This window comes from Chaetodon trifascialis, chromosome 7, assembly GCF_039877785.1.
Source record: "Chaetodon trifascialis isolate fChaTrf1 chromosome 7, fChaTrf1.hap1, whole genome shotgun sequence".
In the NCBI taxonomy this organism is placed as follows: Eukaryota; Metazoa; Chordata; class Actinopteri; order Chaetodontiformes; family Chaetodontidae; genus Chaetodon; species Chaetodon trifascialis.
Genome location: NC_092062.1, coordinates 14,720,028 through 14,741,710, shown reverse-complemented (window position 1 = coordinate 14,741,710; position 21,683 = coordinate 14,720,028). Strand labels below are relative to the sequence as shown.

General features: G+C 41.2%; 2 protein-coding genes across 2 annotated transcripts; one reads left to right on the top strand and one right to left on the bottom strand.

Moving 5' to 3' along the window:
- The first annotated feature begins 4,322 nt into the window (after positions 1–4,322).
- Positions 4,323–5,859, top strand: LOC139334161 (nuclear factor 7, brain-like). Its single transcript, XM_070966923.1, has 2 exons — positions 4,323–4,363; positions 4,616–5,859. The coding sequence occupies exon 2, from the start codon at positions 4,618–4,620 to the stop codon at positions 5,857–5,859; it is 1,242 nt and encodes a 413-aa protein (XP_070823024.1). The 5' UTR covers positions 4,323–4,363; positions 4,616–4,617.
- A 2,507-nt stretch (positions 5,860–8,366) lies between these two features.
- On the bottom strand, positions 8,367–11,766 carry LOC139333894 (CCN family member 3-like). The gene is made up of 5 exons (XM_070966584.1): positions 11,587–11,766; positions 10,866–11,094; positions 10,431–10,685; positions 9,786–10,015; positions 8,367–9,587 (listed from the first exon to the last, which is right to left on the bottom strand). Exons 1-5 carry the CDS (start codon positions 11,635–11,637, stop codon positions 9,294–9,296), a joined length of 1,059 nt encoding a protein of 352 aa, XP_070822685.1. The 5' UTR covers positions 11,638–11,766; the 3' UTR covers positions 8,367–9,293.
- Between the last annotated feature and the right edge of the window lie 9,917 nt (positions 11,767–21,683).

Below are 21,683 nucleotides of genomic sequence, written 5' to 3'. Positions count from 1 at the left end.
ATCTACTGGGTGGAGTTTGCTCCCCCCGCCGTCAGTCGATCCCATCTCCAGATCCTGCATGCACAAAATTTGTTCCATCATTTTCCCCACATGGTTTGAGACGTGACAGCTCATACAGAGTTAAACAAGCATAGACAGCATATCCGCAAAATCCATTTATTTACCCATGTTGCTGGTGTCATGCTGACAATATTATAATCATATATCCTGTGATGTATAAACATATTGATTTATTTACCGGCTTAAAAGGAAATTAGCGTCTGTGTCATGAATAAAATTGTATTTGGATTCTGTGAGTCGGAGCTGAAGAACTGACAGAACACTGGACATCTTCTTGATGAGAGCTGTTTAAAAACATGTTTAAATACATAGACTGATCTAAAATCTAACAAGAACTGAGTTTCCAGTCTTCTCATGTCCAGTGAGTGCCTCAACCGCGTTCACGCTGCAGACGTGAGAGCGGTTACGCGCGTACAGGAATGCGCCTGTGCCTGTTTTGATGTTTCAGAGACGGGGGGGTTGTCAGGAAGCTTTGACATGGAAAGACCCCCCTCTAAGGCTTTGCTCTCCATCCCTATTATTATTATTCCAAAGGACATCCCCATGTCCTGTCAATCACTCCAAGCTCGTGATAGTTCAAATAAGTGAACTCAGACAGTGAGAGAGCAACCGGTGGCATCTCTATAATGACTGGAGCCGCTGGGCGTCTCGACCTTCACAGGGGTGACCAAGGTTCAAGCCCTGTGAGTGAGTGACAGGGATGCAGAGAGAGGAGAGGCAGCCTCAGCCAGCCACCAGGACATGATGAGATGAGGAAAGAAGTAACCAAGCAGCTGCTCTGACTTCAGTGTGGGCTTCAAGTGCATAGAAGCTTCGGCTTTCTGCCTGTAACATCACTTAGATACACAAATATGCACTTTCTTTCAACAGCTGTCACTCTGAAGCATTGCATCCTGCCTGCAGTGACGAACGGCTGAGGGAAACCTACCGATTTATTATCAATGTAGCTACGACACCTACTGGTGACACTTTAAATTGATGTTTGCCTGCATTAACAATGAACCACAGGGAAGCCCCCTCTGGTAATGAAAAACATGCACAAGGAATCATTTGTAAAAACACAGTACAAATTATGAACAAACAGCATTAAAATATCTTCATGCTGCGAGATTTTAATTTAGTTGTATCTACGTTTGCACTCACATTGACGATGATTTGGGATATGTGTCATTTCTATTGTGTTTTAAGGCAATTTTCTTGCCCTGGTGCAATAAGTATGCTTCTGTTCTATTCTATTCCAACCCATGTTGTCCCTTGTGTCTTTTTTTTAAATAAAGGTGCTCAGGTTAAGGCATGTCAAAGAGCATTCAGGGCATTACCTATGTTTTTTTCTCTGACCAATAGTTTCTGTGCTTTATAAATTCCATATTTAGTTTGTTATTATTAGTTTTCTAAAGTTATATTAAATGAAAAAGATTGAAAACAACCATGTCTGTAGATTTTAACGTATTTTAAAGGATATATACAAATGCTAGGAGACAGAAAGGCTTGGTATTGTGTTATTTCTATGTCTATGTGTCATAATTAATCAAATTATGTAATCACAGATATATATAGCACAGGCATGTAGGTGCCCAAGCTTCCTCACTTGCTCACCCCCTAAACTACATTCAATCATTACTACTGAACTGCACCAATGAGAGGATTAGTTTATTTTGAGAAAGAGACTGGAACAGAAATACTAATAATATATTTGCTTAATGAGGCATAGGAACTACAATTGATTTTTACTTTTATATGGAAATGAGCTATCAGATGGAATGTTCAGTCTTTGTTGTGGTAATGACCTTCAAAACAAACAAACAAACAGAAAATGCAATCTTATTAAAGGTGATGGTATTTAAAGGCTGTTAATTAATCTTTTTTTAATCCTCAGTCTGCCCTAGTACCTTGACTGCACACTGTTTTTTTTTTTTTTCATTGCAACGGGGAGCAGCTGCAGAGGTGGTTTACATACCGACACACAGTCACACATGGGGTTTGTGTTGTTGGTCTGTGAACTGGCTTCATTAAGGGAGTGAGGTGCCATGCCCTGGAGCACTGCGGCAGTTTTCGTGTTGCAAGAGGAGATTCAAGCTTAAACTATGGGAATGGTTAATTTAAACGTTGTGATCCAGTTTCTTTCTGCTTATAGAAAGACATACTGCAGAACTTGATTACTTTCCACTCAAAGGATGTGCTTTCTCCTCCTGATTTTCTTCCCTCTTTACTCCATCCACTGCTCTCCACCTTCATCCACCCCCTTACTCTAGATTTGGCTCATTTTTGGTTTCTTTCTCTGCCTCCAAGGCTCCTCATTTGCTTCTTTTCTTGCTTCTTTTAGCTCTTCTTGTTTCTTTCATTCTTTCTTCAGTGCTTACTTACTCTCTCCCTTCACCTTGTTACTGAAGAACACTTGTAACACATTCTCTTTTACTGGCATGTGCACTAAGTCCACCACAAAGAAAATGTTTGTATGTTTGCTACTGACAGATTTAGGAGATGTCAGTTTTCAAAGATAAGGCCAGAGCAATAGCCTTCTGCTACATTTACACCATCATATATTTGTTCCTATAGGATTTAATGGTACCCTTTAGAGTTTTCATGTACATGAAACAAACAAACAAAAAGTTTTGTTTATGTTCAGTGTTTCTCACCAAAATGCATTGGGTCACATAAACGTGCTGAGTGCAGTTCCTTCCTCTCATGGATAATTTGCAAGTTCTTCACTTGCGCTTTCACTTTCTAGCATGAACCCAGTGTCACAAAAGTTTACAGCAACATCTGTGTGCTTCCTCTCATGCATCTGCATCCTCATGCATGTGCACAAATATATTCTTTTCCCTTTCAGGACATTTACTTTGCCCTATGTACCTTCCTCCTCCTGTCATTCATCTATCTTCCCTTTATTCTCTTTCCTTTCCCTCTCTCTTCTTTCCCTCATATTCCCATCTTTTCCTTTTCTACTTTTCCACCTTTCCCTTCAGCTAACATCCAACCATCCATCCATCCATCCATCCATCCATCCATCCATCCATCCATCCATCCATCCATCCATTAATGTTAGAAATCACATCAAAGCATGACTCCAAAATCTGACCGATAAGGTAAGAATTTATCAAACAAAAATGCGACTAGTTTTGACCCCCCATGTTTAAATATAGATAAAGAAAATATATAATCTCAGTCATGCTGAAATGACACACTGAGACAGGCATTCAAAGGTTTGTGTTTGACATGAGATCTCTTTCATCCATCATATTCAGAGAAATGCTTAGCAACATTTACACTATGTTTCAGTATTTTGGCCCTCAGTGAGTGTCACAGTAAGGAGCCAACCACCAGGACTTCAGCAGATATCACACTCCACCTCCACTGGTTTGGCAGCTCCTTGGTTATGGCTGCTGCTACTGGCATCATTAGACTTCCTGAATGAGTTTCCATTTCTGTGTGTTCCTTTAAATAGTGTATTGGTGGATAAATAGTATTTGACACTGAAATTAAAAGCACAAACATCACCACCATCTGAAATCATGGTGGCAGCAAAGAAAGAAGTGGTTGAAACACAGTACATAGCTTCAACTTCATCATCTATATTAGGCAACACATCAGCAAAAATAATCAGTTTACATTATTGATTCATTAAGTGAAATTTAGCAGTTTGTTTTTATTTGTAATCTCTAAAGTTCAACATTAAAAATTACTGTAATTAAAATTATTAAGAGTGAAGTTTAGGCACATTCATTTTTCACTCTGTCTATGAGGAAATAACACAGAAACTAAACATCTGTTTTGCTGAAGAGGAAATATTCATGGCATGATTCATTTCGCTTCAGTGGCAAACACACTGAACTATCATTCCTTTCTAGTAAACCCTTTCAAAGTGGAGACTTTACAAGTCATTTCACGCGAGCTGACTTGATTCAGAGACGGATTTCCTTTGGGTGTTAGCACAGATGTTTATTGTGGTTTGAGCCAGTGCTGTTTCAGTTGAGTGAATCTGTAATTGCACTGTGACACACAACACTGACTAAGGTGACACCAGGAAATCAAAATTAAGGGTTCTTTACTATCAGAAATCATGCCCCAAATCATATTGCATTGCACTCATTGTTTGACGGGGCTTAGCTGTGAAGCGTTTAACGTCATGTAGGAGGAGCAGATGGGTGGAGTATGAATCATGGGAGGAGGAGCAGCATTGTATCATTTACAGAGAAAGGAAACTAAACATTGTGACCACAACAGTTCAGCCTGTGGGCATACAAAGAGAGACGGCAAAGCAAAGCATCCATACCCTGGAAGGTGAAGTTCAACTATATATACAGTATGTATATGATTATATTCTGATACTGTAGGACATCCATATCTAGAGATTACATGTGATGAAGATGACTTCAGTGCATAAAAGCAGATGTAGGGATAACTGGTTGCAGTTAATTATTAGGTGACTAATTAGAGCTTATTTATGAGGCATTTTTATGATACTTCAGTTTGCACGCTGCACACTGACGTATCAGTTACTTTCTGTTCAGAGTATCTACTCTGACCGCTGCTGTGTTCTTTGTTGTTGTGGCAGGTATGGCCACAGCCAGCTCTTTCCTCTCTGAGGATCAGTTCCTGTGCTCCATCTGTCTGGATGTTTTCACCGAGCCCGTTTCTGTTCCATGTGGACACAACTTCTGCAAGGCCTGTATCGACAGGCACTGGGAAGGCAAAGAGCATTGTCAGTGTCCACTGTGCAACGAGAGGTTCAGCAAGGGCCTCAAACTTCGCGTCAATACTGAATTCAGGGAGGTTGTGAAGAATTTCAAGAAACATCATGACAATAGTTCCCCAGTCAAACCAGGCCAGGTGCCATGTGACTGCTGCCTTGGCAACAAATTCAAAGCCACTAAAACTTGTTTGGTGTGTTTGACTTCATACTGTGAGACGCATCTAGAACCTCATCAGAGAGTTGCTGCCTTAAAGAGACACAAACTGATTAATCCTGTGCATAATTTGGATGACAAAATATGCAAAAAACACAACAGGATGTTAGAGCTGCTCTGCAGGGACGACCTGACACGTGTTTGTGTCCTTTGCACAGAACATAGCGCTCATGATACAGTCCCTTTAGAGGAAACATATATTGACAAGAGGCCACAGATGGGTAAGAAAAAGGAGGAAGTACAGGAAATTGAACCCAAGCCTGGCAAAAAGGCTAAGAAGAAAGTGGCACAGCAGACCAAGAGGAAAGGCAAAGCCAAAGCGGTAGCAAACAATGTGGAGTCTAATCAAATGCAAGATTCTCACATTTGGTGGTTTCCCATTGTTTGCCCGTACCTATTCAGCAACTATTTCTATCTTCCTGGAAACATAGGTTTTTCTGAAGGGAGATTCTACTATGAGGTTGATGCCAAAGGGAGGACCGGCTGGGATTTAGGAGTAGTGAGAGAGTCAATTCTTCGGAAGAGGACATTCACACCTAACCCCAGGAATGGAAACTGGATCATAAGGTTGGAGAATAAAACCACCTGCAAGGCTCTACTTGATGTCCCTGTCCACCTCTTCTTGATAAGCAAACCTGAGAGAGTCCTGGTGTTTGTGGACTATGACAATGGATTGGTGTCCTTCTATGATGCTGACACTGCGATCATGATCTGCACTTTCACTGGCTGCAAATTCAGTGAGAGAATTTTCCTTTACTACAGTCCGAGAGAGGATGTCAGCTGGGCACAGGAGCTACGAAAGAAGGTTCAGAAGATGAAAGCATGGTCATCACTTCCAGAAATCATATTAGGCTTGATTTTAATTTTCCTGATTCTTGTATGGCAAAATTAAGCATTGCATCAACTCTTTTATGAGGGTGCAGTTGAAAAAGATTCTGATGAAATCTAAGTCCAGTAAATCTGATAACACGAAACCCACGACCTGGATATTTTGGAAAACGGAGCCAGGTGTACATCTTAACAGATCTGTAGATTAAGATCAGTTTAACTGGAAATAATGACTTTCTTCCTCTTTAAAGGCTGTTTGATAATTGTTGGAGATGAAGTTGCCGATTTTTATTTTTTAATCCATATATTTGCATGTATTTTTGTAATTACTCTGATCATATACATTCAACAAAAGCCTTTTAAATAGGTTCTTGCTAGAGGAGTGGATGTACTTGCAGAGGCAAAGAGGGTTAAGACTAGTATCTCCTTCCAGTCACAAACTAATCTGTCACTCACTCAGATGCAAAAAAGTAATCAACATTCTAAACATAGCGAGTTATGTACAGCAAGTCATCCTGCTGAGCTGATATCAGTTCTCCTGACAGAGTTGACTGGAGTGTTTCCCATTGAGGTCATTGTAGTGATCTTAATGTGAAAGCTTTATTCAAATACACCACTAGAGAGCGCAATCTACTCACCCTTCATATGAAAAGTCACCCACACTCCTCATTCAGTTAAGTTGGAGATAAAACATGTCAGTTTTAGACAGAGGAAATATTTTATTTGAGCCACTGGTCTGTCTATATGCTTAACACATTATGTACTCCCGCAGCAGAATTACATACTGTATAATTACATATGTCTGATAATAAACTGTCTTAAGTGTAAGAGAAGAGCTTTATCTTGGATGGGTTGTCATGAATGTTGTTACAAACCCTCATCTTCCCCTCAGGATTAAAGGTGGGCTGAGTCATTCTGGATTCTCATGTAATCACATGTGATTATGTTAGCATGCCAGCACGCTCCCCCTATATTCCCCTCCCTTTCCCCCTGTCCTGTGCACGAGCACAAATGTCACCTGTTGCTGAAGTGTTGTGTGGTTCTGCCTGAGCAACTTTCTTATCAGATAGAATGGCAATCTATCCAATAGTTATCCAGCAGAGACATTTCTTAAAACCACAACTGTCAGCCTCATGGTGGCATCAGAGAAAAAGTTACAAAAGTCAGATCAATCCTCTGAGGACCATTAATTATACAAAATTTTCTGGAAATAACATGTAATAGTTGGTGAGGTATTTCAGTGGTGGACAGACAGACAGACAGACAGACAGACAGACAGACAGACAGACAGACAGACAGACAGACATTACAATCCCAAGAGTCATGCTAATGGCCAATGAAAAGAAACTGACAGCAGTCTGTTTTTGGTTCATCTTTTTAAGCATCAATTGTTCATTGTAGCTTGCTCTTTAGTCTTAGTGTATTGTATGGAAAGTGAATTCAGAACTAAAGCGAGCTCAAAATCCACAACCATAACCAACATAACGTCACCACACACCTCTGTTCTGCACACACCATAACAAAGCTGCAGCCAGATGTGTCGACCACAGTGTCAGTCCTGCGCTGATCCATGCTACCGATGAGCTAAATTTTCCACTCAGGAGGTATTTTAGGAAGCAGTAGCAATCCCACAGAGGATAAAAGGGTTTTCCACTGTGACCTTCATGGTAGAGTCACAGGGAGGAGGGGGCAAAGGGTCACCACCCACTGTCAGAGGGGCTCGCGCGCTGGGTCCCATGTTATAACGTGAACATCCTGGACTGTTAAAAGGGAACCCAGAGGCAGAGGTCTACCCTAAATGCATGTCTGAAAACTTTAAAGATGCTTGTTCATTTCTAGAGAAAGAGACATGGTACAAAGACTATGTAGGAAGGTAAAGCAGTATTTAATTCATATGTGGTTAAATATAACTGGCATTGTGATCTTTTATATTATTTTACTTTTATATTAGGTGTTAAGTCTACAGTACTAGTGCTAGGTAATTCTTGACATACATTTGACTGACCTGACCTACATACATCTACATAACACATCCATGAAAAGAGTACAACAGTGTGATGTCGGGCAATAATCTGTCAGACATCAGCTTGTAGGAGAAACCACACGATTTATACAGAGTTTATTACTGTCTCCCTCTTAATTAACCGCACCTGTGCTGTAACATGACATATACACTTCCTGATGTTTCTTTTCCACAGCAGCATGATTTTGGTATTGAGTGTAATAAAAATATCAAAACTTGAATACAAAAAAAAATACATTTATTTTCAAATGTTGAGTTTTTCAGCACTATTCAGACAGATACAGCAACAAGCAGTGTGAAGTACAATTCAAGTAGTAAACAAAATGATACCACATACCAGTATATACAAATCATGTTTGCATTGTTATGAATTAATGCTGTGTATTCGATACACACTCAGTCAAATGAGCTATACAGCAAGTATTTACAAAACTTTTGTCACTATAAGAGTAGCTGTTGTTTATGTGCACTACTTTTAACAAAGAAGAACAACAAAAGAGAAAAAAAAATCCCTTCTAAATAAAACATACATTTGCATTTATAGATGGGAACATAGACGTTATGCATTTTACAACAGATAAGACTTCAGGCAGACGTTAGAAATGACACTAAGTCATCACAGCGACCTCTCTTTCATAGGTGGGGTCCTTCGTTTAGACCAGGTCAATGCATACAGTCCAATTATTTCAAAAATGTGTTCTGTAGTTGAAAAATTGCCATGGAAGTGTCAGTAACAGGTAACAGCTCACCCTATAATCCTTCATTTCCCTCTGCTGCTCCTTCTATTTTATCTGTGGAAAAAGGTCTAACAGCATTCTTTTATCGTTTTTCTTGTATATATATAAAGCTGTCGAGATGTCACAGTACAGTAGGTTTAGTTTAAATTTAGGCTGAACAAAACACTGTGGTTTCATGTTCTCTGTCTAAAATACTCTAAATCGTGCCTGATTGGCCAACCCAACTGTCAATCAAACCATCTGGTTGGAAGGCTTCAAGCAACCACGACACTTCTGTATGTCTACACGACCGTGTCACTGTACTGTACACCTTCGTCCTATCTCACCTCTTGAATAGAGGCTGTTTTAAGTTAAGCTTCACAATCGCCTCCATGTGCGAAAGAGCACCCATTAACAGCTGTCTAAATGCAGCCTGCGGTGAGTGATGGTGTGTGGTAGTTTGCTACCTGATCTCTGCAAGTGGAGAGAATCAATATATCACAAGGTTTAAGTGCTTTGATTCTACTTAACAATAGAGAAGATGACACTTACTTGTCCACAGGATGTTACACTATTAAATCCCTCTCCAGGAGAGAGATACAGAGCTATTTAATTCTCCATCTCAACCTCATAAGAGGATTCTCATTTTATGAATGTTTCTGACCATAATAAGCAGATATAATCTTTTTTTCTCCTCAGCAAAAATCTTGGCTTACTGTTCATTATAACCTCATTATTATCTCAGAGTGACTGTATGACCTATAACCTCATGCCACTGTATCCCAGCTCTGATGGCTGCCACACGGCGTTGTCTCGGGGGCAGTTGCTGTGGCAGGCACAGGTCAGGATCACCATGACTGGCCTCCTGGTGGTTCTGCCGTTGGCACACTGGAACTCCAGCAGGGCGGTCTTGGTTCTGTGGGGGGTGCAGCAGCGACCATCTGTGCAGGAGCCGCAGTAGCGAGGCCTGTAGGCCTGGACGCTGGTGCAGTTCTTGTAGGAGAGGTGGACGGCTGTGTCACTCCTCACCATCCTCTGGCACTTACTGCCTCTCTGCATTGAGAGAAAGAGCCGTTCACTGAATGAATGTGGACCATTTCTCTCTAGAAAAGAATATGTTTTTTACGAAATGATAATCCAGCTGCTTCATAAACATAGTACAGTAGCTTATGTATTCACATACACTGGTATTTTAATTACCTCAAGTAAATGCAGAAACAAAGAGAGAGGAAAAACTACCCCAGAAAGTACCTTTGGTGCAAGCTGTGTCAGCTGGATCTGGTCCTGCTGGTCGTCACAGGGTCTGATCATGCACAGTCGGCTCTGCTTCACCATCTCACAGCGACGGTTCTTATTGGTGACCCTGGTGGACAGCCCCATGCCACAGGTTTGAGAGCAGGCGCCCCACTCCGTGGTCTGCTCAATGCAGTTCAGGCTGGGGTCCCAGCCGTCAAACCTCACTGTTTCCTCCCGACGATAGGCTAATGGAACAGATGTACGGAAGCTTAGAGCGGACAAAGAAGCCACCGCATTATCCAGTAAAGATTTCACGCAATTCAAAAAGTAGACTCAGCATATTCTGAGAAAGCTTGTAGGCCACATGATCCTTGATTGGATCCGACTGACTGCAGAATGATGTATCACATCACTGTTTCACATTCCAGACTGAAGTGACACCCCTGCCTCTTTCCCATGTGTTTCCTTCTCCTTTCTCAACCCTTACTCTATCTTCCTCTGTCCTTCCTCCACTGGTTCCTGCTCCTATACCCTGATCAGGTCAGGGAAATGTACATGACCTTTCAACTTGGTGTCTCACACTGCAGTGACACTAACGTCAAAGAGGAATGTATACAGGGTCCATCTATTCCCATCTCACCCTACTTCCAGTGTACTCACCCGCCATGGCGAAGCCACCCAGAGCACTGGCCTCAGCCTGGGGCTCACACACCCACTTCTCACAGCACTCCCCGGGCACCTGGACCCTGCGTGGCATGGGGCAGTCCGGCCCAGGCAGCATCACGTCCACGTTGCAGAGTGGCACACAGGCGATCTGCCCATCGCGGCACACACACTGGTACTTGCAGGTGGGGAAGAAGATTTGGCCGTTCTGATAGACAGAACCATCCAAAACACACGCATCTCCCCCATGAGCTGGAGGAAAGAGACAAAACAGGAAAAAGTGGCTTAAAGTGGAGTGGTTTAAATGTGTTTTTTGAACAAATAAAAGATCCCTCGTTACTTACAAGTAACTGACATCAGGATCCACCTTTGTGTAACAGAGCATTTCTCATAGGCTGCACATGCTGCATGCAGTGCTTGGTAAAAACTCACCGGCACAGATCCCAGTCCTCTTGTGGATGCTGGTTGTGTATTCACACTGCAGCCCTTTACGCGTGTCACAGGGGTTCATTTCAGAGCAGGCCTGTCCTTTCTGACGGGCACACACCAGGCAGCAGGCGCAGTCGTCCAGGATCAGGGGCACCCCGGGGAGGCACATGGGGGGCTTGGCAGGGCACTGGCATCTGCGAGGACACACCTGGGACCATGCCAGTGTAAACACCTGGGTGGGAGAGAAAATGAATCAGTGTTTCCAATGTTGTTGGAAATCTCTGTCTTTCTAAATCAATCAATATAAGTAGTTTTTGACACTGGGGACTAAATATTAGCTGTTTTTGTAGCTTCGGGTAATTTTACATCTCTTGGGAAAGAAGGTGGCATTAACAGAACAGCAAACAACGACTTCAGCACACTTAATAGCTTAACAATAATTATTGGCTCAGTGACACTGATGTTTGATGCGGGTAAAAAAACAAAATTATTCAATTTCAGCATTAAGATGTCATCTTCTTGGTGTCTTCATGTATTCTAATTTAAAAATTACTGCCTGACATATATTCTAAGAGCTTTTCCAGAATAAAAGGAAAGTTTTTAAAATAAAATATTGTCATTATCTTAAACCTCTTCATGCCAAGAACACCTGGTGTTAATGTTATACAATTTAACACGCTGTCTAAATGAAAACACATCTTCATAAATATGTTGTAGTGCCTACCTGTGCTGTGAAGAAGAAGAAAAAAAGAGCTCTCTCTGACAGATTGGTCATCTTTCCCCTAAGTAGAGCAGAATCAAAAATATCTGCGGTCTAAAATGTGTTCACTCGTCTTAATTGGAGCTGATTTGAGTCCTTTGGTTCAGGGTTGAATCTTCCCTCCTCTCTGGTTGTGGTGTAGCAGAAGGTTGTGATCTCTTTGTCGCTCTGGCTCAGGACTCAGCAGAGGAGGACCTTATATAGGGGAGCTGTCCAGCTGGCACCATGACGACAAACAGGAAGGAATGTTGGACCGATCGCCCAGAGTGTTGGAGGAAGACGAGTCACATTTTGTTGTGAGATCCTTTCAAAGATACCATACTACCAACGTAGAGAGGTTTCAGCATTTACACTTTAACATTTTATAAAAACATAGTTGACCAGCTGTGGTTTTTAATATCTACACAATATCAATCTCTAATCAATCATTGTAAATTATATTCTTGTACATTTGTTAATTAGATAATCTTTATCCTTATTGGGGATTCCCTTTGCAGTCCAGGATGTTCATGTTATTACATGGGGCCTGGGGGTTCCCTCGCTTCGGTCCCACTGACAGTGGGTGGCGACCCTTTGACCTCTCTCGCCGAACCCCACCAGGGAGGTCAGAGTGGAAAACCCTCATATCCCCTGTAGGATTGCTACCGCTTCCTAAAATAGCCACACAGTGGAAACTTTGCTTCATCAGTAGCTTGGATCAGTGGGGGGGTTGACACTGTGGTCGACACATCTGGTCAGAGATGTGTTATGGTTTCTTCTGAGCAGAGGCATGTGGTTGGGTTTGCGGTGACACTGACTGGATCCCTGAATAGAAGCAGGGGCAGAAGCTAAGTGCGTGCGGATGTACGTCTATAGAGGGTGGGGGTAAGGGTATGTGAGTGAGTGTTAATGTACATTTATGTCTTACAAGTGAGTGTATCCACTTTTGATGTTAGCAGGACATAAGATGTACTGTTACATTGCAGTATATCAGAAGGGACTATGACACCGGTTGCCTTATTTGTTAAGTGATTGCAAGCAAAACCTCCTGAAACATGATAAAATGTATTATAGGTAACAAGATATTCAGTAATACAATCACAGTATTATATTTTACCTTATATACACACCGTATTTGATTCCTATATTTTAACTGCTGCACTATAGTATGTTTTATATTCTCTTTTCTCATTTCTCATTTACAAGTGTGATTTTCTTTTTACATATTCTGTGAAAGGAGTTTGAGAACAAGAATGTCATGGCCAATGAGTGCTTCAGTGTGATTGTTGTCCTCATGACAAGTTAAGAACTTGAAACTAAAAGCAATTATATAAAATGGAAGAAAGAAAATACCACAAACAGTGCTTAACTATGTAATAAGTCTTATGGGCACATTAAGCCAGCTGTTCCAACTTATGCCTAGTCCATAACTGCAATGTACAGTTTCTTTTCCACTTTAATTGAGGAAAAGAGGTGAACAGTTTGTGTGGATGGCATTTTTTTTTATTTTTTATTTTTTTAGAACAAAGGAGATTTTTTTTTTTTTAAATAACCTGTGTACATGTGGACAAGGTGTTACATTCTTCCCACCTTTCTTCCCTCATCAGTGACAGATCTCATCTCCAAACACCTCAAAGACTTCTTGGTCTGGACTTCTCGTCCACCCAGAGTATCTCCAGACTCCATCACCCAGTTAGTGGAAAAGAGAAAGACTAAGAACTGCTTTCTAAATGACGTGTGATTCCACCGTGCTTTGAATAGCTCTGCCAAAATCTTGATTCAGTGCTGTTCAAACACTTTGTCAGTGGAAGTTGAAGAATGTCAAACGTCACAAGATGGCTGTGTTTGCCGACCTGTGGATTTCTGCTCCTTTTACTGCTTCTACTCTTGTCCTTTTCAAGGACATTCTGTCTCTATTCTGTTGTTGTACCATGGATGTTTTTCACAGCTGCTGTGCTCACAATAAACTGAGCATCACACTGTGGATGGGGTTTTATAGCTGAACTCAAAATATCAATCCTGTGAATCATCTCCGACCGTCCCTCCTGAGATGCTGTTATCACGCTTGTCAACAGTCTTTCATTTTGAGACTTCCACTGACTTTTTTCTAACGACTTTGACCTTTTCATAATTAGATGAATTAAGTGAATTTCTCATGCTGCACTGCATGTTTGTCAGGTGAGGCAGGTCAGTCAGTCGCTCAAGGCTGCTGCCTGTTATTTTCTAAAAGCAGGGCCTGTTCATTGGCTGAGGGAAACATAAAACATTTGATTTATCTCCTCATTCAGTTTCAGTCTTTCCCTCTCATGTGTTTTTTCATTTTGAAATATGTCTGAATCTTTTGATTGCAATCCCTGAAAACAATGCTTTTCTCCTCATCTGTCTTCAGCTTTATTCTGCCTGCTTCAGTCTTCAGCATCAGAGGCTCCTTCTCACAGTAAGGCCAGTTCACTCACCGGCATCAACCAGTACGACACAAAACTGCTCTTTCATTCATACATTTCATCTATATTTCTCACAGAACACCTGATCTGAAAGTTAGTAATGATAAAATTTGGCGAAAAGCCTAAAACGTAAATATACATCCTGGAAAATATCGGGCATATTTATTGTGTGACAGCTTGGCACCATGTGGCAAACTGTGATATATCCCAGGAATGAGGTGGGAAGTCTGCATACGCACATTCATACTATCTGTGAAATATTTCCACTCGAGAGGAGAGAGGAACATATGGGAGAAGATTGACAGGAGGACAGAGATGAAGGAATGAGCGCAAATCAGGCCTCAAACAGAAAAAGATGGAGGAGGCAGTGGACTCTGTGGCGAGGACATTCAGTTTGTGTGTTTCCTTTGTCCAGAGGGGGTCTGCGGTGGCATCAGTGCCTGTTGAGATTTTACACCTATGTTATTATCACACTCACTACTATTATCACACTGTTTACCCCCAAAATGCACTTCATCCTCCCGTGGTAGGAAATGTTTCAGTACCATTTTAAATTGAGGTTTGACGCAGTCTTTTCTAAACAAAGGCAGATCACACAGCTAACAGCCGCCCTGTCGGCCCGCTAGCTGTTGGTGTTGGACTCTGCTGTAGGGCATCAAGTGGTCAGGCCACACAGTCGATGCCGCCACTGAGAGCTTCACCATGATTGGCTCACAGTTTACACAGTAAAGACAGTCCAACATCATTAATGTTTTTGCAGATCTTTCAGTAACATGTGTGGTCAACAGTCTGTGTGGCTGAGTGGGTGGAGGATTCATCATCGTCTTTGTCCTTTTCCTTATGACATCTTGTTATGTTCACAGCGAGGAACTTAATGAAAGTAAACGTAAAAAAGGATCAGATTATATTGTGTTGACGTGCATTATGAGCCGATATTGAAGGAGACTTTTGATTTTTAGCTCATGCTCAGTATTCGACTTAATTCCAGCACAGGTTGTTGTTTATAATAACTGTTTCTTGCTCTGTTTCATTAAAATGATCAAACTGATCATACAGACTTCAGTTTGGGTGAGTCCTCTCTGCGGTATGTGTTTTTATGCATGCCACAGACGATTTAACTGAATGTTTCCATGATGTGTGTTTTAGTGCTCCTTCATCTTCTGCGCTGTGTTCACTGCAGAATCACGGGTGGAGTAAATCAAAGGGTTTAAGCACCAGGGATCGGAGCGTATTTGATCAATGCTCTTCCAAAGGAAACTCGGACAAACAACTCGAATAATTCCACATGGCTAAAATAGCATTTCTTTTAGTACAAATATTGCTTTATTTTTTCAGATCATTAAACATTGGCTTCCAGTCTTGTCGGCATGTAGCACACTATTACTGGCTTACAGTACATTGACATCGACTGAAAGGAATTTTAATCACTGTTGATCTGTCCGTGTTGTTGGACACAAAATGGAAATGGGATATAGAACCAGTGAGTTAAAGCATTGCAGATGTTGCCGCAGGGATTGTTTGTTTTTGACTTGGAGTTCATCTCAGGCTCTGGTTGGGTTCAGGGAGAGTTGACAGGTCCTGAAAAAAGTGGCTGCTTGTTATTTACTCTGGTCAGCACACTGTAGGTGGAGAGAAGAGGTGTGTACAGTATGTGTGGTGTACTATGCCATTGTCTAACAGGCTTATTTCACACTCTAACTCATCTGTTTACCCTGCTTTCTCCTGCACACTTGTCGTCAGTTTACATTTCTTCCTCCACAGACTCACACTTTGCATAATTTCAATTTGCTCGTCGAGTGGCGGTCAGTGGGTTTAACAGCTTGGGAGGCCACCGCAAATCTCTCACTCAGGGTTTATTTGCTGTACGCCACTATACGTGAGCTGAGACACCGGGACGGAGGCAGATGCGTGTTATGGTGGGTGGTGGTGGATGAATACAATATGCAGTTTCCACTAATAAAACACGTACAATGGAAAAATGTCCCGATGGCGGCCTGTGTGGAAGAGGAGGCAGTGAGTGGGATGATAGAGAATCATGATGGTGTTGGTTCCACCCTGCAGTTTGTGGTGCTGTTGTACAGTTTTTTACATTGTAATGGAAACTGATCTCTGCTGGACTCCAATAAAATGGTTATGATTTTGCACCCCTCCATCTATCTGGCAAATTTGTTTGTGCAGTTTTGGATCTACGTAGTTGCAAATCCAGAAATTAGTGAAGAGGTTTTGGACCATATATTTCCAGCCACTCAAAGGAATGGGAAAACAAATGTCACATAGAGCTAAACTAATGAATTGGCTAATGTTACACCTTGCGATATTAGCTTCTTGCAGATATGTAAGTTTTTGTGTTGGCCAAGGAATAACATGAAGACACAATGTTTTTTTGTTGTTTTTTTTCAAATGTAAAACCTCCTGCCTCTGCTGAAAAAAATATTCAGGGGACTCTTGTCGAAAAAAAGGTTGTTTTTTCTTCTGTGTTAATGTAAAAAGTGATTTCATTGTTTCACAGACAAAAATTAAACTGATGTTCAAATAACACGTTTACAGGATTGTGGATCTGTGTTCATTCTAGTATAGCAGGCTGTTGCAAACCTCTGTCAGGTTAGTTCTAGACTAAGATGCCTATTGCACGTGCAGGGTGTCCTGAAGTCTTATGAATTGTAGTTGTCCACTTCTAAACCTCCCCTGTGCCCTTGTGAAAAGCGGCCAGCTCTGTTGCTTTAGTCTCCCAGCTTTCAGGTGTCCAGTTTGTTCATGACATATTCTCTCGTCAGATGGCCCCTGGCCATCAGACGAATTATAATCATGCCATTTATCGCCACTCTTAGCTTCTCTGACAGGACACCCTGCGGAGTGTCCACAGTTTGCCACACATCTGTGCCACAGCGATGTTTGTTTTAACTTCTCCTGAAGAACTCAACACATTGCTGCCACTTGGGGGAGATCTCATAAGAAAACAAATAAAAATATTCTAATTTACGGCCACAGTTTTACAGGTATTATTTTTAGCTGTGCACAGAGCGCCAAGAACAGAACAAACCCAGGGAGGCCTGACAGGGGAGATTAAACACAAATATTTCATCCTGGATGGAGGATCAGCTCACAGCTCAAACTTGAAGATAAACAATTATCACTGTATTTAGCTTGGCCTCTTAATTCATACATATGAGAGCTTTAAAGAAAAGCTTTCCTATAAAAGTCATATTTAATAGTCTGCTGTGAATTGCTTTTTTAAAATAAACTTGTTTGAAATAGTTGCTCAGCTGTTGTTGCAAATTTCAAAAGTTTGCCATAAAAGCACAGTATTTCATCTTCCAGATGGTTTGGGTCATTGAGTCCCACCTTTATTTCGAGCAGTGTAAGTAAATTTACAATGTTTGTCAACCACATTTGTCTCGAAAGTGACGCAAGTTAAGAGACTTGCGTCACACTTAATAAAACACCATGGCCACACATTTTGCATTATTTACCAAACACCATTTTAAATACGGGTTCCCTTTACACAGGGAGTGCTTTGTGACGTACATGCACTTTGATTGTGAGTGTTAAAAATGTATTGTTAGCAGCAGTAGCCCTCACTCTCTCTTTAGTTGTTACTGCTTTCTTGGAGTGTAAAGCTTTTCCTGATACAAGATTTGGCTCCATTCATCGAAAATGCTGTCAGATATCAGGATTACAAAAGTAATACAGTAAATTTTAAATTGCTTTTACTGTTGACTGCCAAAAAACATTGGGAATATGCAGTATATGTCTGAAATCTTGTGAAGTTACCTGACGGTTACCCAATAACAGCTTCCTCAAACCTGATCGATTATAATCCAGTGCAGGCTAAATGAATTTGCACAGAGAAGCAGCTGTAGAGGGTTTGATTATAGTCCCACTCTCCACTACATTACTGTCTATATAGTGTATGTTAATTATACTTGACCTAAAACAATTGAAATTGCAGGCACAAATTTCAATGAGTTCTTCTGCCAAAATGTGTTTTATCTCTGACTGACCTTCTGTTGAAAAGGTTGTTGACGTGCTCAGCTGACACCGTGGCAACCGGTGACCTGGCAGATCCATACATTGTGAATTATGTTTACATTTCAGCTTATGGGTCCCGTGAACTGCATTTTTCACTGGCGTTTTGGGAATGGGAATGTTAGGTTTCACCTAGGAGAGGCCCAGAAACGCAACCTTAAAGAAGGGCAGTGGGAGACTTTTAAGGGTTACAATTTACAGCACCATAATATTTGTTGTTTACTTAGCGAGAATGGCCTGGAGCCAGAGAAGAAATGCAGAAGGAAAAGGAAAGGAAAAGGCACTGGGGGTCAGTCAACTGTCCCTGTGAGGACTCTGGTGCCGTGGCCTTTATAAATTTAACTGCTCTTTAATTTAACTGAGAACACACACACATACCAGCCTCATGCAGAAAGCCAGATATTTATTAATGGCAGGAAGCTGTTTAACGAAAGCAATGGCGATGCCTGATCAATACAAGTGACATGCGCAAACTATCTGTTGATATTTCAATGCATTTGTTGACCTTTATGTAGCCAGCTTTCATTAACATTTATGAGGTAATAGCTATTCAGATCCAGCGCTAGCATCAACAGGAGGGGACTGGACATGAATGCTCAGCTGCAGGGGTGACATGTAAATACCTTGTCCATGGCCAGGTTTCTCTCCTGATCTTGCTGAATAGCATAGTATCCCAGTGAAAAGGGACTGAGTGGTGGTTTCAAATTCATGTATGCCTTTCCTGGTCTGCTTTCTGTCTTCTTTCTTTCCCTGTTGGAGGTCATTTCTTTGAAGACTGCCCATTCAAGGAAAGACTTACTGACCCTTTCCCTGGATGCACCTTAATAAAATGTTTGGTTGAATGCAGCTGCGTGTCTTGTATATTTTGCCCCATTGACCAAACTTTTTTCTTGGCTTTCACTAAATTGTGCTGTCATAATGGAGAGTTTTAACTGAACCCAAGAGCAGAACGACAGGCAAAATTCAGAGCAAAAGAAGGCACAGTAGTGAGAGCGCTTGTAGGGAGCATGGAGAAAAATCACAAATAAGTTTCAAAAGAGAGCCAAGGCAAGATACCACTGACAAGAAACTGATTATCTGGCAAAGACTGAAGTGAATGACCTGGGTTTTTGTACCATACGGGTGATTAGTGATGAGTCACAGGTGTGAGGGTGGGTCAGCTGCAGGAGGAGCAGGTAACCACACCCAGCTCAGCTCAGACAAAGACAAAGGCTACGCCTATGTTTACACGTAGCAGGGTATTGGTGCACACAACATCGTTTTCAAAAATGTTGTCATTCAAAAATGTTGTCGTTTACATTCAGTCGCATTCAGTCGCATGTTGTGATGTTTCAGAACCTAAAATGCTGTTTAACCCTGTTTACACGCCCACAAAGAGCCAGCGTTTTCAGAAATCTCCACTTTGGCCGGAGTTTTTAAAAATGATTATTTTCTGTGAAAAAAAAACAAAAACAAAACTCTGTTTGCATGTAAATGAGAGGCCAAACATATGAAATGAAAACATATGCGGTCTTTGTTTACACTTATGGAAATGCATATGTTTTCATGCGGTTTGGCCTCTCCTTTACACACAAACGCAGTCTTTTTTTTTCTTTTTTTTTTCACGGAAAACGATCATCAAAATATTAATGCATATATACATTAAATCTATTGTATGTTGTGAGAACAGTCCCCCTTCCCTCCATATCAATCACTGAAAAACGGATTAGTGTAGTCATTGTAGTGAACAGTGACTTATGATGCATTCATAAATAATATTATTTATAGCTTGGTTGAGTGATGAACTATGGGATCATGCGATGGATCAGATCAGAAGATCATTACATGGTGTAGTACCATCTTCTGTGGATAAAAGTGAGCCTGCCCGCTGTAAATGTAAAGCCTACGTACTGTGCAAATCAAAGATTTGATTCAAGGACTGCAACACTTCAGTCTGACCACAAGAGGGAAGCATTAAACTATGTGAACCTGAAAGGATGTTCTGTATGAAAGGGAGGGGCGACGTCTCTCTCTCTGTCTCTCTCACTCACTCACACACTCACACATACCTCACTCACCTCACACACACACACACACACACACACACACGCAATTAGTTTAACAGATGCACCCTTAATATTAAAAGGGGCTCCAGCAAAGACACTAACATTAGATCAGCGGGTGTCGCCTTAACATTCTCCAGCAGTGTATTGTCTCTTCAGATCAGGTGCTGATCATTAATATAGCCCGTATTTAACATTATACTAACTTTAACTGTGATTATAGTTCAGGTGTAAAATACTGTACACACACTGGTTTACACATAAAAACTGTCCTAGTTAAAGGGAATTCATCCATCAGCATCAGACTTCCAGGTTAGACAACAGGCACTGCAAAAAGTCAGTGAGCCCTTTTTGAGCATCGCTTCTCCCTTCATTTTTCTTGGCTTTTTATTACTTGTGTTTTGTTCATCGCACCGTCATCTTCAACAGATCACAGCCCAAGGCGAAGCACTTGTTCAAGTAACAGCAATGAAACATCACTAAAGAGATCATTACTCAAGAATGTAGTGTGACCTCGCTGCTTAGTAACCTGTTTGGAGCCATGCTGGTTCAGGTCCACATCACTACAGAGACATGGAAACACAGTTGTGGGCTGGAAGTTGTTTACACTGGAAAAGACATGGATGGGTAAAAAAGAATTTTCTGTGCATGTCATTTTTCTAAATACATTTTTACATGACCAGAAGCTTCTGTGTATACATTAGAACTGGCTGAGTTTATTTTCTTTAATGACAGAGTTCAGCAGGGCTAAAAAGACAGACTCAAAGGCCAGGTGTCCTGCATATGTCCAAAGATATCTTCTTGGTGGACTTACAATCAAGACATTATCATAGCAGATATAAGGATATTCATTTGTAGTCCATATGCCGTCTGTTATTCATATAAAATGGAGCTTCATTCAACAGTAAACACAACAGAATAAAAGCAGAAAAAAGCAGATCCTCTCATCTTAGTGTCACTATTTCACTTTAATAATAGAAAAAAGCATTACTTCGCAATCGAAAGAAAATAAACAATTGATTCTGCATTCAGTGAATGAGTGAGCGAGTGCTTCCAGGAAATTATCAGACAGCATTTTACTGCATTTCCAGCTAATTGTTAAACATCCAGTGTAAATGAGGCCTGTGATACGGCAGGTAGGGAAGCTTCCAGCCTAAATGGGAAACTGTTTGTTTTGTAGCAGCTGCTCTGTCCACACAAACACGCAACCATAAGCCCCTCTCTGTACAGCACAGTACACACATGCAAACACTAACCCAAGTTTACCTATTTATTGTACTTAAACAGCATGTAAAAGGCTCTTTTTTATGTTTGAAGTTGTTTCTGTTTAACGAACACACAGACAGAGATACTGACAATATCAAACCACACTGCAGCTTTGTGGGGACTCAAAGGGAAATCAGGTGGTCTGAGGCAAAATAAAGCTTTTAGGTCTGCACCATTAAGTTCCTTTTAGTGGCCAGAGGGGTTTCCATTTACCTAACTGTGTTTGCTTTCATTCTCTGGCTTCTACTTAACAAACAGGGACTCGCCCTTCCAGCTTGTTGCATCTCAGAGGAGACAAGTCGCA